This window comes from Miniopterus natalensis, chromosome 1 (assembly GCF_054644295.1).
Source record: "Miniopterus natalensis isolate mMinNat1 chromosome 1, mMinNat1.hap1, whole genome shotgun sequence".
Taxonomy (NCBI): domain Eukaryota; kingdom Metazoa; phylum Chordata; class Mammalia; order Chiroptera; family Miniopteridae; genus Miniopterus; species Miniopterus natalensis.
The window spans coordinates 42,061,621-42,080,063 of record NC_142081.1 but is presented as its reverse complement, the minus strand read 5'-3'; the positions used below and the strand labels follow the sequence as shown (position 1 = coordinate 42,080,063).

Genomic DNA, 18,443 nt, shown 5'->3' with positions numbered 1-18,443 from the left:
CTTTATATGCATTTTTTTCACAGAACCCTATGATATAAAGTACTATTATCATACCCATTTCATAGATGAGATAACTGAGGCTGAAGGAGGAAGGTTACTGAACCAAAATCACATAGCTTTAAATGAAAGAGCCAAGATTTATATCCCTTTTTCTTAACCATTATACTGTACCTTATACAAACAGAACACACACACACACACATACACTCCTCCCCTTGTCTGTTCCTACCTTTCCTGAGAATAATGAAATCAGAATACAAATTGCTGAGCCCAGGAAGCAGACATTGGAACAATAATTTCTAGAGTCTGTCAGTTAAACCAAGCAATTATGACTTTACTATTTACAACACAGTCTGTCTCCTTGTAAAAAGAAGAGAATATTGAGCACTATACAAGAGACTTGTGTTACATATATTACCCATTAATCCTTGTGAAATATTACTCTTATTTTACAGATAAGTTTCAGGAAGATTAAGTAAATTACCCAAAGTGACATTGATAAGTAGCAGAGGACCTTCTAGTCTAATCTTAAAGTATTACATTTAGTTAAGTGAGGATGCCTATGTGGTTACTGAAAAAATTCTGACAACACTCATTTCAACTAAAGTTGTATCATATATTATGTTGTAATGTCATTTTTGCTCTTCCCTAATACTAACTCATCAGCTGATACCCGTGCTGTTTATTCAATGAGGCAATTTTGCTGCTATTTATCTTAGTCTTTAAAATACTTATTAGTGTACAACAGTCATTAATATTTGAACACCTGACATAATTAGCTATGTCGAAGACTGTGGAACCTGACAATATTCCATTCATATGACTACTCTCTAAGGTGGTGATTTTCAAACATATTTTTTCCATCACTGTGGAACTTGGTCTCCAAATAGAATCTTCCATGAAAAACCAATATAGAAAACAGATACTGTAAGAGGGAAGCTTTTCTGGAGAAGCTGATAAGGGGCCGAGGGCCCTGAGGATTTGTCCTTCCACTGTTCTTTAGGCTTCTCTCACAAGTCCTCTTCCTGGATTAGTTCCTCTCACAAGAAAGGCATTTTGCCTTGATTAGAGCTTTTTCAAATATTTGTGCAAACTGTCTATTCCGAATAAAATGCAAAACTCATGGAAAAGCAAACATATTTTCACTAAATAAGACATAGGCTCTTCCTTAACGAATTATTCACAGGATTATGCACAGTGAATAGAAGCCTAAGCCATGTTTCAGTGAAGCACTCTTCCCCAAAGGAGGTATCAGCCTGATGTCATATGTAAGGTCATGCATACCAAACTCATCACTAAACTTACTCAAATGCTATCACCTATACAGTAATTCCATTACCCACCTGCTAAGAAACTAAGCACTTGGAAAAATAGTACAGCTGATCCTTGAACAACATGGGGGTTAGGGGCACCAACTGCCTGCAGTAAAAAATCCTCATATAACTTCTGACTCCCCCAAAACCTAACTACTAATAATCTACTATTGATAGGAAGCTTTACCGATAACATAGTGGATTAACATGTATTTATATGTTATATGTATTGTATATTGTATTCTTACAATAAAGTAAGCTATAGAAAATACATTTACAGTATTCATCAGAAAAAACCCATATAAGTGGATCTGTGAAGTAAACTCATGTTATTCAAGGGTCAACTGTATAAAGACTTAAAATCCTTAACTTGTCAACAGGATACTCAGAAAAGTCACTAACCATCTTAAGTTCTCAAGTATAAAAATCACTTACCTTACGAAGCAATAAGAATCACAAATTGTAATGCACAATGGGGACAAAGTGTTACTTGGGTAAAAAGTTGTTTTAAAAACCTGCCCTGTTGATGGAGCAGAAAATAAACACACCTTTGCCAAGATGCGTGTTGATAGACATATATCTTGCAGTTCCAGTTAAACTTTTGTGCTCCCTATAAGGTATATGCTTTTTGGTTTCAGGGTCAATGTATTCCTTGGCCAGTCCAAAGTCTATAATGTGTATAACATGCTCTTTCTTATTGCCTTGTCTGCCAATCAGGAAGTTTTCTGGCTTGACATCTCGGTAGATGAGATTCTTTGAGTGCACATATTCCATTCGAGAAAGCTAAAAGAAAAAAAACAAATACTCTAAAGAAGTTTGTTGAAAAAATACATCAAAACATTTTCTTTATCAGCCCAAGGTTTTACTTACTGAAATGAAAATGAAACTCATTTCTTCTTTACCACCCAGAGTTACTTTACTCCTGTACACCAGAAAATATTTTCTGATACTAATATCCACATAATATCGAGATAAAAGAGTGGGATAGGACAGTTCAGCTAAACCTTATAATGTTACAATTTGCGAACGATAAACAGAATTAAGTGTTTTCATGCTATTTCAGAAAGTAAGTATTTGAGAGGCAAGAAGTATTTATTCTCAGACAAATAACAAAATATGTTGGCAGCCTTTGAAGACAGTGCCACTACCACATTTACCTCCTGCCCACACCTTCCTATCAGTTGAACAGAACTCCCCAACTCAGTTCTCTTCATTGCAGAAATAAGGGAAGTGAGGCCCAGAGAAATTAATAGTGGACTGATATCACAGAGCTGATCAGTAGCAAAAGTAAAGGTGCAGTTTATATGTGAAAGCAAAAATAGCCAAAAATAATAATAAAATTATTTCAAATTTCATTTCTAGTTACAAAGCTTTTCTCCTTACTTAGTATAGAAAGAGAAGCATAGACATTTGAATTTTTGCCTCAAAAGATAAAGTCAATTTTCCAGCATTTCCAAGTTTTTGCTGTAAAGTGGAGGAGACCATCACCATCCCAGAGCAGTAAAGATGCATTTGCATTCTCCCCTGAGAGGCTGACAAACTTGTTGAAGGAAATGTCTTATCTGCTCCCCAAACTGGTAATGGTGTATAATTTGGTGGGAGTTGAGAGAGCTGCCTTTTTAGTTGTGTCATTCTGTGAGAACTAAAGGCCAGAGAACTAAGGCAGGTTCTTGGTCACACAATTTCGGAATCTGATTGTTAAGGCAGTGGGTTACATCTCCAATCTCTTCTTGGATGCAACAGTAAGGGGAGAGGAAGGACATAACAAAACCTTACAGTCATGTTTTTAAAACTATAAATAAAACATCTAAGAAGTTATTTGCATTTGTACAACTTCACCTAATCACCCTCTTTCTCCCTCACTGAAATTATAAGCTTTCACTTCAGGTAAGGGCAGGGTACTGTCCCGAGGTACAAATTCTTAAAATAGAGCAAATGGCAGATGCAGTGTGACTTTTCTGAGTTAGCCCTTTTTGCTGGCGCCAGCTTCCTAGAACGCCATCAAGCCTGTGAGTGTGCATTCATTAGGTGTCACTAAATCTGATAAGTTACCAAAAGGGACAAAAGGATGTGTTGGGGCCGTGGGGAGGATAGGACCTGACTAACCCTTTGCAGAATAGCAAAGCCAACTTACCAACTGGATGGCTATCATTAACACAGTCTTCAAAGTAAAAGTTCGGTCACAGAGGTCAAACAAGTCCTCCAAGCTAGGGCCGAGGAGCTCCAGCACCATGGCATTGTACTTCCCACATGGTCCGAAGTAATACACCTGTGGGAGACCTTCACCTGAAAGCAGAGGGGAAGTGAGGTGCAGAATGGGGGACACAAAAAATAAAATATGAGATAGCTGTATCAGCACTGAGTAAATATAAAGTACAATTTGTGAGATTTCCATTTTCTTTCATAGTCCCTATTGGAGAACTAAACTGAGCACAATAGCTTCAAAGGGAACTAATAAAGGTTGGGAACGGCTAAGTCATTACACAGTAAGTTCAAATAAGCAGTTATTTAATACCAGAGTGCCTTTCCACTGCTATATTAAGACCGAGAATTGTCCTTGATCCATTACTTGATCAGAATTTAAACTACTCTTCCCCAACGATGCCTCTAAGTGCACTATCATAATAGGTTCAAAAGATGGCTTGCTGAGCTCAAAGGTCAGGCTAGCAGACCTTGTTGCATTAGCCGGTTTAATTTGCATTTCCTATGCTTACTGCCACAGCCACATATGAAGCTGTCTGCAACTGTTGCCCCAAGGAAAATCAGACCAAAGGGGTGAGTCACAGATGGTTCAACCTGGCCCTCTTCTCACAGGGAGGCTCCGTAGTTTCCTGTTTTCTATTAGCTGGAGTAAAGTCGACAGATAGGGTTTGGTTACTGAGAAGTAATTATGAAATGAAAAGGAAAAAAAAATACAAGGCTTGGTTTTCCCCAGATTTAAAATTCATAGCTATAAGAAGCCAAAATCTAGACTTTCTTACCTAAGTCGCAACTTGTGAATGCATTACCTCTTTAAAGTGTACTGTAAATATGATGTATACAGTAAATGTGTGTTAGATAACACTATGTGAACAGTGATTATGAATGAGGCCCAGGACATTTAAAAAATCTTGTCTCATAAAGCAGAAACACTTCCATCTTACAGTTACGTATACCATGGTCTACAATTGTATATGATGCAGATTTCTGCTTGCTTTTGCCTTCAAGTGCCTTTATGAAAGAGAGTTTTCACCAGGTGAAGACACAACAGGAAGTCAGCAGTCTGCCACCCAGAGGAGGGCCTTCACCAGAACCTAACCAACCATGCTGGCACACTGATCTTGGACTTCCAGCTTCTAGAACTATGAGAAATAAACTTCTGTGTTTATAAGCCATCCAGTATGTGTGGTATTTTGATATGAGTTCAAATGGACTAAGACAGTATGTATTACTTAAAACTTTAACCTACTGTGCCCATCATTCTCTTCAGGATAGGTCTTGTATATCTGGAGTTAGTATGATTCATGGCTATGATGTGTGGTTTAATTATTGCATGTGCTGCACTGGTCTATTCTGTTCCATCTAAATACTAAACAATTTGGGTGTTTTAATAAGTTCATTCCTAGCTCAGATGGATCACCTAATTTAGTATACTCTGTTCCTGCTAGCTCCATAAATGTTGTCTTTGTGGTTGTTTGAGTCTTCCTATTTCCAAAAGGAAACAGATTTAATTTAAAATGTCTTTTCCCCCCATTGTTTTGAAGAATTCATTCTTCAGTTTATTTAAAATATATAAAACTTAACAGCTGTTCCCAATTAGTCCTGCTGAGAATCCAAAGCAGAAGACTGTCATGAAGACTTATTGCTCTTATTAATAAAAAATATGGTAGATTGGGGATGCTTTGTTTTGTTTTGTTGTTGTTTTTTTAATTTTATTTTTGTTTAAAATATTACAGATGTCTCTTTTTCTCCCCAATGACCCGTTCCATCCCTCTCCACTGGGGATCTTTTGTTTTTTAATTTTAATTAAAAATATATATTTTTATTGATTTTAGAGAAAGAGGAAGGGAGAAAGAAACATCGATGTGAGAGAGAAACATCAAATTGCTGCCTCCTGTATGCATCCCGACCAGGGATAGAACCTGCAACCTGGGTATGTGCCCTGACAGGGAATCAAACCAGCGACCTTTGAGTGCATAGAACGACGCCCAAACAACTGAGCCACACCGGCCAGGGCAGGGGATCTTTAGTTTTTGATGTTGCTAAAATTTCATTTTCCTAATAAAGTGTTATATTCTTGAAAACAGGTTGTAGCAGATCTGTTGGTTGCCTGCCCAATATCCACTCTCTTCTTCTTTCTTAATAACAGAACTTCTAATTACAGTGAATAGCAACCTTCCCAGTTATACCTTTCCAGCCTCTCTTGATAATAGGAATGACCAGCAAGATGGAAGCAGAAATTGTTGAATGAGGTTGTTCTAGAAAAACTCTTTCAAGGGAGGTGACTGGAGTTGGAGCTATGCCTCTCTGATGACAGCTGAAGCTCCAGAAGCCATCTAGAACTACCAGACACTTTGAAGATGTAAATTAGTGCCAAGAATGCATGGAACAACCCTGGCTGGGTGGCTCAGTTGGTTGGAGCATCGTCCCATAAACTGAAAGGTTGTGGGTTCGACTCTCAATCAGGGCACATACCTGGGTTGTGGGCTTGATCCCCAGTTGGGGCACCTGTGGGAGGCAACCCATTGATGTTTCTCTCACATCGATGTTTCTCTCTCCCCCTTCCTCTCTCTCTCTTAAAAAAAAAATCAATAAAAACACATCCTTAGGTGAGGATTAAAAAAGAGAGAGAGAAAAGAGCCCAAGACCCTGATGGCTGTGAAGTAATCATACCAATGCTGGACTTCCCTTCCCTCTGGGCTTTTTTAATCCAAAAGAAAAATCAATTTCTACACCATGACTAAACTATTGCTGATTGGGGTTTTTTTACAGCCAAATTTAATCATAATTAATCAACATATTATTCCTTTAGTTGGTTAAACTACATATTTGGGCACAACATTCTCCTTCTGAAGTACAAGCTAAAAAAGTTAAGGCCTGCTTAGAAATACAACACTAGCATAATTTCTTAGACTTGCTGCCAGTAGTGAAGGATCAGTTTACATGAGACAAATGCTCATCTTGTTCCCAACAATCTTTAGTACCAAATCTAGGAATTTCTTGTCAGAAATTTACATGTTTACAAAGAAGTCACAAAAGCATTCTAGATGATGGCTATAATTTCTAACTATGAGTTATATCACTCAAGATTCCTGCCTTACTTCAAAGATGTGAAAAGTTCCTGCTGGCTGTTTCCTTTTATTAAATACCCTGAGCCCTCACAGTACCCTGGCAGGCTTTGGGATGCTCAAGACAACTTATAGATTACTGAGTGGCTTTGAAGCTTTCCTCAAAGAAGGACTAGGTTCAAGAAGCTAGTGTAGAAACATCAAGCCAGTCTTGGATGTAGTATTTGATTATGCTACCAACTCTGTAAAGAGGAAGGGTTTAGAATGGTTCCCTTTTAAGTCAAAAGTTCTGACTATAGCTAGGATCTCCTTCTAGCTACCTTCTAAGTTCCTCTTTCTAAAGCCATAGAACCAGTATGACTGAAAGATGCTTCCGTGTTATGTAGAATATGTGTGGTACAAATTCAAATATAAGCTGGGAGTGGTACTCAAATGGCAGTGTGGCTATAAGAAACATCTCTAGCCCGGCCAGGCGTGGCTCAGCAGTTGAGCATCGACCTAGGATCCAGGAGACTGCGGTTCAATTCCCAGTCAGGACAGATGCCAGGTTGCAGGCTCAATCCCCAGTCAGGGGTGTGCAGGAGGCAGCTGATCAATGACGACTCTCATCATTGATGTTTCTATCTCTCTCTCTTCCTCTCTCTGAAATCAATAAAGATATATTTTTAAAAAAGGAAACATTTCTAAAACTTTAAAAAACAGATGCAGTGACTTCATTTCAAACATACTAAAATAGAATTTCTAGTAGTGGACGTAAGCACAGCTCCACAGGTGACTCTGAAGAGTAACCTCAGCTGAAAAACTCTGTATCTAAAGGGTAAAAATAAAGAATATTGCTTTGTTTTATGATTAATGTATTATGAGGACTCAGGAAACACTGACCAGTCTCTTTCAGAAGTTCTTTCACATCAGAACAATTAGACTCAATACCTTTTGAAGGGAATCATTTTGAGGCCATTTAAAAGACTTGTTTAGAGTTTCTTAGATATTACAGGAAATGTGCTGCTGAGTACAAAAGTTTCTTTGGGAGATGTAGCTGTAATTTATTAGAACTACTTGTACAGAAGACACCCACACAAGTTCCATTCTGTGCCTCGTTTCTTGCACGACTACCCATAAAGTGGCCAGTGCTGGTGGTGAAACACAAATAGATATAGGCCCACTCAGCAAGTCTGTCTCTTTGGTCAAAGATTACCGCACAGTACTTATTTATCACTTGGGCTGCATTTAAATGAAAGCTCTTGTATTTTACATTTTATTCTTCTTTTGCAGAGCCATCTCTAATTCACTGCTTAAGGAAATTTTAATTAATTAACATTATGCTGTGAAATCTTTTAATAAGACTCGGTATGAGGGGAAAGCCTTAAATGCAACACAGACTATGCATGTGGTAAACAAGGTACTTCTCTGCAAATAATTATGAGGTAATGAAAATGAAGTGATAGGTAGATATGCACTCAATTCTTCAATCCATGGTATTTCAGAAACCAAATCAGTTTTATAACCTCTCATCCATTCTGGAAATAAAGCACTAATAAGTTCTCCCTTCTAAATTAAAGAAGTGAATTCTGAATTTCCCTACTCTGAAGGACTTATAATAGATTTCATTGTACAGTACTTCCTTTAGCCGCAGGTTAAATCTCTTATAAACCCAAACTGCAAGGTTATATATACACTGCCCATGTTATCTTGTATATTTTCGCAGGGTACTATAAAACAGATTTTCCATCCATCAATAACATATTCTTATAAATCCTGCTGGACATATGGCTCACACATATTTCAAGTTGCATAAAACAGGAAGTAAGGTGTACAAACACTACAGCTAATTTTCAGTCTGTCATAAATTTAACTTGGGTGAAATAGACCAAATCAAGGATAATGGCTTCTTTATCACCCAAGCTGTTACCTAAAAAGATTCCATAATGCATTATGAACAGTAACTACTCTAAGTAGAGATATTTTTAAATGCACATCAGGCTGAGAACTGAAATAGAACCACCTTGAAGCTTTTGGTAATTTGATCACATTATTGCCTAATAATTAGCCTTTCATCTTTTTTGAAAAACTAAATTACCTAGCTGTGAAGCAATTTCAAAGTCTCATACCTACATTAATATCTGGATGTAAAAAAATAACTTCTACATTAATATTCTATGAAAAAACAAGCATATCTTGGTGATAACTGTCTTCTAAAGTCAGGGCTGGAGAAAACCTTTAAGGGCATAATGACCTTGGCAATTCCTTTCTTTTGTTTGTAGTTTGTTTTTTAATTTTTAAAGAAAATAGGATAGTTTTTCTCCAAAATTAAACTATCCTTGATCCCATCAATGGTAGTGGCTTCTAGCACAACTACTGAATGTTCTTTAGTGTTTCAGATAATCAGGGAATTACTAATACATGGGAATTACCATCAAAAATATTAAACAAATCCACTTAACAAGAAAGTAGAAAGAATAGGCAGATGAACAGGGTGGTATTCCGTAGGAAGAAGTGAAAAGGGAAAATGAAAGCATGGCCTCGCTATAAAAACAATGCATCATTACAAAGATGAGACAATACATGTGTTTCTCTTTTAAGAAAAGAGCAGAATCCCTCACATTTTTCTGACTCTGAAAAATGCCTCTTTACAGTACGAACCAGTTCAACATATGAATCTACTAAAAATGCTGGTTTGATAAAAAGAGTAGCTAGACCCAGAATTAAGGAATCAGGATTACTTTGTGTTTCCTATAATGAAACATGTTTTATAATCTTGTTCACAGGCCTCTTGGAAACTGGAATATCGCTAGACATATGCTAACATGAGCTTAAATTTGTATGGGGGGGGGAGCAGAGGTAAAGAAAGGCAAGAGCAGTGAGCCACAGAAATTGAGCTTTTACCATTTCTTTATTACATAGACATACATCATTACCAAGGCCTTGAACATCAAAGTAGGTTCAAAGTTTTATTTACCCAAAGGAGTCAGGAAAGAAAGCCCAAGATAGGAAGATGGATTCCTTCTGTAGAAGATTGCATCTAAGGTAATAACTGTTTAAAAAGTATTTTGTGTACTGGGGGTGAGGGATTGTTTTTCTTTCCATAAAGACCAACTCAGCTCAGATCTGGTGAATTTAAGAGATGATAACACAATCTCTGGAAATTTTCCACTTTTCTTAGCATTGCAGTTCCTGTGATTTATGAAGACAAAATTTTAAAAGCTAAGAGATGCTGAATTCTTAACACACTTCTAAACAATAACTAATACGGCAAGAAAGTTCTAGCAGGCATTTAGAAGTAATGAGAAGGAAAAAAAGTTACTCAAAGTATAGTGAACCCCTTCCTGACTGTCCTACTCCACTCCTAATTACACTTCCATTGTCCATGTGGCTATCTTCCCTGCAAACCAAAGGCTGTTTGAAGGTTGTAACTACTAAGTGTTAATTACATTTGTATGACAGTGCCTAGCACTGGTCCAAGCAGATGGTAAATGAGGGTAGAAAAAGTACTAAGTAAGTAAATAAATAAATACAGTTCAATGAAATGCCACTTCAGTTTTCTATTTGGACTGCACAATGCTAAAATACACATATATACAGAGCAAACAAACTAATCAGATTTTAAATGTGCAGGGAATGCTAACATAATTGACATTTCTGAGTAGTTACTGTTTAAATTCCATGGGAATGATTTTTTCAGAGTTGTAGTTCTACACTGACTTTCTTCTGTGTATTTTCTTCCATGATGGTTGTATGTGGTAACTGCGGTTTTATCTTGCTGTTCCCACATGTAGATGAACTATGTGGAATTACTCATTTTATTTTTTATTTTATTTTAAATTATTATTATTATTTAATCCTCATCTGAGGATATTTTTTCCATTGCTTTTTCAGAGAGAGTAGGAGGCAGAGAGAGAGAGAAACATCGATGAGAGAGACACATGGATTGGTTGTCTCTTGCACGGGCCCATTGGGGCCAGGGGTCGAGCCTGCAACCAAAGTACATGCCCTTGGTCGGAACTGAACCCGGGACCCTTCAGTCCACAGGGTGACGCTCTAACCACTGAGTAAAACTGGCCAGGGCTAGAATTATTAATTTTAATTAACAGCAGCAAAAGCTACACACAAATATAAATGTGTTCCCCTCTCTCAAAAAACTACCTGCCCATTTAAATAGATTAAATGACCAACAAAATTAGTTACCTAAGTTGTCTAATGTGCAAAGGAAATCTGATGACATCTTCTTAACCTTTCTTCTCCCACTCCATTTATAGATAAATTCTTTATTTTGGTCCTGGCTAACTTGGAATTACATGTTTTTTTCTTTACATAAACAGCCCCTCCCATCTCATTTAAATCTCACAGTCATCCTGTGAAGAAAAAAGGAGAAATACTAATAATAAGTCCATTTCACATAGGAGATAGAGACCGAGAGAGATGTTGCGTGACCTTTCCTAGGTAACAGGGTTGCCAAGTAAACATAACCAGATCTCTGAAATGCAGATTCATTGCTCTCTTCTTTATACTAAACTGCCCACATTCTCTGCCTCTTTTGTTACCTATCATTCATGTGATTGCCAGTTATTCTCCGTGCTCCCTACTCCACTCCAAACCACGTGCCTTTTTAGTTAATATTTTTACTCTTTTTAGAAATTCTCTGGTCACTCTTCCAGGATATAAATCTCCTGCCCCTGCTACATAGGTAGCTTAATCATTCCTATCTACCCCTCTGTACCCATTATTTTTATATCCGCTCCATGAATACTATCTTTTCAGCTTTCCTATCACATGTCCATCTCTCCATAGTTCTTGAGCTCTGCCAATTCCAGTCCCTGGTCCAGAATAGGGGCCACCTGGGGCATTACTTTTTTAAATTATTAAAGTGATATATACCCATTTCAAACAAACATAACAGCAAACTAAATGCAGTACAGAAATATATAAGAAAAAGTATTCACATCCATAAAGAATACACATATGCATAATTAAGAATACTTTGCTGCAACTTCATTTTTAATTTAAAATTACAGTCACCATTTTTTCTTGTCAACATACAAATACACCCCATTCATTTTAATAGCTATATAATATCCCACCCTATGATGAATCCTGTATGTTTGTTTTCCTGTTCTGACGGACATTTAGGTTATATCCATATGTTTGTTATTAGAAATAGATATTGTATTATAATGAACAGCTATAGTTTTTGCCTGGCCTGCATTCTTTTCTTTTTTCCTTCTGATAATAACACCTTACTCTTCCAGTGGAAAAGCACCATTTTCTCAATGCTACTTTATATAGTTAAAGTGGAATCAACCCATTTCCCATTGTCACTCCAAGGATATGATTCAAGTCAGGTTAATCAGAGTATTCTACCCCTCTACTCTGGGAAATTGGGTCACGGATGGATGCTTGAGCCATGTCAGAACAATGTAAACTCTAGGACTTCTGTGGAACTAGAGGAGCAATGACCTTCCCTCATCCTCTCTATGATTGTGAAACTGGAAGGAGCTGCCAGAGACTACTACATGAGAATAGGTAGACACCTATCTGAGAATGAAATAAACAGTGAAAGCAAAGCTGTGAGCAAGAGAGACGGACAAATATACCACATAATGTGAGGACCAAGGAGAGTGTTGGTCCTGGATCTGAATGACCTGAGGTGAGACTACTGCTGGACTTCTCAGTCCTGTGATCAAGAGATTTTTCCCCCACCCACCTTCTCTCTTAAGTGAGCTTGAACTCTATCATTTGAAAAGGATGTTTAGACAAATATGCATACAATAATGCAAAAAATCCTGTGCCCACATTTTAGGGCAAGAATGCAAATGTATCTGAGTACATTCCTTGAAGAAAAAATGCAGAGTCAAGGGGAATGCATATTTAACGTTTTAGTACATATTGCCAAATTGCCACAGTTCTAAATCCTCTTTGGTCCCTGGTCTATCTTGAGTCCTGGGCCTATTTTCAACAGTTAGTACTGTAGTACTATTTCTTAAGTATCCAGGCCCATGGAGTATTTTTAAAATGCTTTCAGAACCTGTCTTAACTCATTATTTCCAAAGCCCCAGCATGAAGTTATTTCCTAGCTGTTAAAGGATATCTTCCAGCTTTTCATCCAAATTACCGTTGATATTTCAAAGCCAGGAGAATCCTTCCTACCCCATTATTTGTTCAATGCTACAATTAGAAAATTCCACTCAAAGAATACTCCAGTCACAAAAGTCTGTTTTACAGTTTATGAAATGTTTTTATAAAGGTCCTCCCATTTAAAACTAACAAATATATACAGGTATTGATCTGAAGTGACTGGCTTATGACGTACAGTGAGTGGTACAGCCAAGACCTAAAACCCCAACTTTTGCCTCCAAGTCTCAGGCTCTTTTTTTCTATATCACATGTACCTATCAGTGCCCTAAATTCAAGGACATCTAGAGTGACAGCAAGTGCTACTGGATCACATTACTTTGATAGGAGATTAACTGATTTTGTAAAGATTCCATAAAACATGGTCTATATATGAACCTTAACAGGCCATCACAACATACTGATAATGTTGACAGATTATGAACCCAAGTAAATAAAAGAGTAATATTTCCCTTATAAAAGCACAGGTAAGATTACATCAGGAGTGTATTAGTGGTATTTTTCTAATATAACTACCAAGGAGTCAGCTATCAAATGAAGCTTAATGAATTAATCATTTAGGAATTCAGAAGGCAACCTGACATATGCTTCAATTAATATAGAAACTATAAAAATCAGATAAGCATATGTTTTCATCAACTTGGTCCCATTTAACAAATTGTTGCCAGAAGTGTCCTGAGAAAAACAAAACAAAACCCACTAAGGCACACAGTCTAATCATAGCACAGAAGCAAAGTGTCCCCTATTACTTACCTCTCTTAATATTGAAATACCCATCCTTAAGCATCAAAATAGCCCTGGGAGAGTAAAGTACCAAGTGTGACCCTCATTTTCTGAATAGCTAAAGTAGAGAGGGTAAGCGGCTTGCCACTGAACTACCACCCATCAATGGAACAGTCGCTACAGCCTGACCTGACATTTTTTTCTCATTTGAGCCTTCACCCAAATCTCTCTCGTCAGAACAGCTGTGACCTGATGAAACATTCAAGATGACCTTAGCTTAGAGAGTCGGCCTGTGCATCAAAGTGTCTCGGGTTTGATTCCCAGTCAAGGGCTCATACCTGGGTTGCAGGATCTATCCCTAGCCCGGGTCAGGGTGCGTGCAGGAGGCAACCAATCGAAGTTTCTCTTTCACATTGATATTTCTTTCTCTCTCTCTCCCCCTCCCTCCCTTTCTCTCTAAAAATCAATAGAAAAACATCCTCAGGTGAGGATTAACAAAAACAAACAAACAAAAAAACATAACATGCAAACAAAAAAGATGATCTTACAATTCTGATCACTGAGGAGGCATGAAGACTTGCCAGGAAGTAAAGTGAACTCATTTATCTTGCTGATTTTCAGTTAGTCTGAGGAATAAGTGCTGCAAGTCCCTGCTTCTCAGTTTCCTTTTTTTTTTAATTTTACAGTTAAGAAAGTAAAGATTTAGTAGTTGAGGAAAACAGGTAAGCCCAGAATCCCAGGTAAGCTGGTGCTCAAAGTCCTGGCTCCCCTATGGCTTCCAGGGGATGGGTTACATAGAGGAAAAAAAACAATCATGGTGGCTAAAGGAGTTGGGGATGTGGGCTCTACTGACTGGTTGAGGCCAGGGTAGGGAGTAGCTGATCACTGTATCGGGTCTTGATGTCAGCCACAGCATTGTTCTCTCTGGTTGCATGACGGTATGGTCCACAGGGTTGTTCCACTTTCATGAGCCTGGGGCAGCTCCCATCTCCCATTTGTCAAAAGTCACTCAGTAATGCAGGTGTGAACTCCCCTGTATTTTCAGCTTGTACACTGTGGGCTCTGAGCGTGGTGTCCTGTGACAGTGCGCTAATTAAACTCCAGGGCAGGAGGTAAAAGTGTGCTGTGCAGATATGAGGGGAGGTGCTGGCAGACTGTACCAATGTGGGGCTGCTGACTGTTTCCCCAGTTTCAAATTCAATTAAGTTCAGTGTCTGGTGGTCAGTTTCTCCATTCATCAGACATCACAAGTGAGAAAAGAAGTGCTATGGTAAGAGTAAAGAGGGGCATCTAGCCTTGGTCAGTGTGGCTCAGTTGGAGCATTGTTCTGCACACCGAAAGGTCTCGGGTTTGATTCCTGGTCAGGGCGATGTTTCCACCCCCACCCCGCCTCTTCTCTCTAGAATCAATGAAAAACATATCCTCTGGCAAAGATTGGAAAAAAAAAAAGAGGGGCATTGTAACCTTGACTGAAGGAGCTGTAGGCAGCTTCACAGAACAGGGGTCATAGGCTAACTCTTGAAAGACAATGGTTAAGAGCTGATTAGGCTGGAGAGGGGAGAGTGAATCTTGCAGGCTGAGGGAGCAGAGAAGCAAGTATATAGGGAGCTAAAAGCGTAGGGGCAAAAGCAGGGTATCAGCTCCCTAAAATTGGAAAAACTAAGACTATTTTACTCTCACCTGGAGTTTCTTTCAATTTTGAACCACCAGTTGGTTAAGCAAATGTCTCTAAAAAATATGGCAGAGGTCATTAATAAAGTTGAAAAGGCAAATGTATCTGAGTAAATAAAAAAGATCAAAAGGAAATGAGGAAAAGTAAGAATTTATCTGAGTATTACAGACCATACTGCCTTACTACATCTTTAATAATAGTTTCACAGGAAGTATTTTCTTCTAAGCATACACTAGGAACATATTATTTCATTACAGCAGAAATACAACACAAGCCACAAATTAGAACCATGAATTTAATTTTGTTTTCTAGAAGCCACATTTTTGTTGTTGTTAATCCTCACCCAACGAAATTTTTCCCATTGATTCTGAGAGAGTGGAAGGGGGGGAGAAAGGGGAAAGGGAGAGAGAAAAACATCAACATGAGAGAGACACACTGATTGGTTGCCTCCTGAAGGCACCCCAACTGGGGCTTGGGATCGAGCCCACAATTGAGGTACGTGCCCTTGACTGGGAATCAAACCTGAGACCCTCTGGTCTGAGGGCTGATGCTCTAATCACTGAGCCAAACCACCCAGAGCTGGAAGCCACATTTTATTTTTTTAATATATCTTTATTGATTTCAGAGAGCGGAAAGGAGAGGGAGAGAGAGAGATAGAAACATCAATGATGAGAGAGTCACTGATCGAGCCCGCAACCCGGGCATGTGCCCTGACCGGGAATTGAACCCTGATCGCCTGGATCCTAGGTCGACACTCAACCGCTGAGCCACGCCTGGCCGGGTGTGGAAGCCACATTTTAAAAGTAAAAAGAAACAGGTGAAATTAAGTTTAATAATATATTTCATTTAACTCATATCCAAAATATCATCCCCTCAACGTAATTAATTTTAAAATTGAGATACTTTACATCCTTCTTGAAGGTACTAAATCTTTGAAATTCAATGTGTATTTGATATTATAACATTTGGATCAGCCACATTTCAGGTGCTCAATAGGCACATGTGGATAGTAGCTCAGCTCTGTAAGGAGTTATGGAACATTTAAGTGAGGCTGTTTTATGTACAAAAATGCAGCAGAAAAGAGCTTCCACACTTGGCAATCTAGCCTACAACTCTAGCCCACAACTCTCTCCTTCCTCTAAACTCTCCAGAACTGCCAATTCTGCTCATCTGTAGCCAATCACAGGTTGTCTCCCTTTTAGAATGTAAGTTCGAAGTAATGTCTATTCTTGTACACCACAGTATCCCCCAGGCTTAGCTTAAAACAGTGCTTAACCAAACTGGGATGCTCAGTGAATACCTCTTTAATGAAGGCATGAACAGACACATACCTGTCTCTGGACCTTAGTTTATTTTGTACTTGGAAGGCTTTCTTACTCTTCTATTTGAACATGTCCAAGTAAATCATACCCCCTTTTGAAAGTTCAGTCTAATAGCTCTCAATAAAGCCTTCTGTATTCCAAATAATTATAAACCTTTTTTCCCTTCAAAACTTCCATATCATTTTATATGTACCTTAAAAAAAGAACATTCCACTGTTTTAGTTTGCATTAGTTACTTAGACACATTAGTGAGCTACTTGAGAGTACAACAATACCTTACAATCAGTAAACATTAAGTTTTCCTTCCAATGAGGATCTAGTCTCCTGAAGGGCAGAGACCATCTTATTTATAACTGTGTGGCCCTCAAATTAACCAGCACAGAGGTATAAACACAGCTGATGCTCACTATGTTTTTGTTAGTGAAAACTTCATCTCCTTGCATTATGACTGAAGTAATTATTATTAGTAAGAGACTGCTATAGGCTAGTAAGGAATGAATTAAAACAATATAAAGTCTAAAGAAAAAGGGAAATGTAGGGAAAAGTTAAAAGTGTACCAGACTGTTGAAAGCACAAAAGAGTGCAGAGGTGTACAGAGCTGACAAACTCTTCTTTTAAGTGGGTGGAATATAAATTACTTGCTTAGGAATTATTGAAAGATGATAATATAACTGGTCACAAATGTTGAAAATTCACCTTTTTGTTGGTCTTTGTCTTAAACATGCCTACAGATAAGTTACATGCTATAAATACAGAAAGGCTTAGCTAGCAAATAGATTACTATTTTAATAGTAGGTGTGTGGAGTTATCTATCTTTACGTAGTTTGTTACTGGAACTTGAAAATATTCTCTATTGCCAATGACACTGAAAGACACTGAAAAAAATTTGTTAACTTTTAATACAAGACAGTGGATATATGCTTCCACCTTCCCATAACCCATGGGAATAATTCACTTTAATGACTCATCTTTTTCTTTCCATAATACTTCACAGCTTTAGGGATGTTAAATAAATGTTACCTTTCTTCTTGATTAATCTCTCAACAAACTGAGTTAGTGACTGAGGGCTGTGGTCAGTCTTATAATGGTCACTGAGTTTACCCTAGCCCTTAGTTTGAACTAAAACTTTGGTCTCTGACACCCTTAAATAAGCATTCTGGAAGGGTAGTAACAAAGCCATTCTTTTTTCTTTTTTTTTTTTTTGATGTTTTTATTGATTTCAGAGAGAGGAAGGGAGAGTAAGAGAGAGAGAGAGAAACATCAATGATGAGAGAGTCAATGAGCGGCTACCTCCTGCACACCCCCTACTGGGGATCGAGCCTGAAACCCAGGCAGGTGCCCTGACCAGGAATAGAGCTGTGATCCCCTGGTTCATGAGTTGACTCTCAACCACTGAGCCATGCCAGCTGCGCACAAAGCCATTCTTAATGTCTAAAGATGGAAAGAAGAGAAACATGCAGGTACACAGTAAGAGAGGTATGAGTAAAGAGAGAAAAGTATGACCTAGAATTAAAGGGAGAAATGGCATCAAAACCCAGATGGTCTGTGTCTATAAGCAAGCTCCGACTGACAGGCTTTGGTGATTGACCTTTCCCAAACCTTTGCCTGTGTAAGCACTAGATAGTACCAGTTGTCTGGGACAAATTACAACTCTCCAGCCCAGTACACCTACATATAAGTTATTTGAGTCTATTTTTGGAACCTTACCTTCTATTTTTCATGTAGTTTCTTAAAGACAAAATCCAAGTAACATATTCTGCCTTCACACAGAGCAAATATCTCTAACAGTTCTGCACTTTTCAAAACAATACACTGAAAAGGTGTTAGTACTTTGTGTTACTTTGTGGTGTATGCAGACCAAACAATTTCTATAATAAACTCATGACAATCTATTTGCAATTCAAGAAATTATTGGCCCAACAAGTGCTCACTAGCAAAATGTTTAAAATAGAATCCCCTTCCCCAGGAGGCTGAGAGACATATTTTATGATTAAGGGTAATTACTCTATATGTATCATGT

At 38.0% G+C, this 18,443-nt stretch overlaps 1 protein-coding gene across 5 annotated transcripts in view; it reads right to left on the bottom strand.

Annotated features, from left to right (window-relative positions):
- CSNK1G1 (casein kinase 1 gamma 1) overlaps window positions 1–18,443 on the bottom strand; it is a 137,823-nt gene that overhangs the window by 37,295 nt on the left and 82,085 nt on the right. For all 5 annotated transcript variants that reach the window (XM_087820921.1, XM_016208592.2, XM_087820943.1 and 2 more), the window contains 2 exons: window positions 3,448–3,599; window positions 1,862–2,096 (listed from right to left, as the gene is read on the bottom strand). In XM_087820921.1, the coding sequence (XP_087677047.1) occupies window positions 1,862–2,096; window positions 3,448–3,599 (387 nt within the window). The remainder of the gene's footprint in view (window positions 1–1,861; window positions 2,097–3,447; window positions 3,600–18,443) is intronic.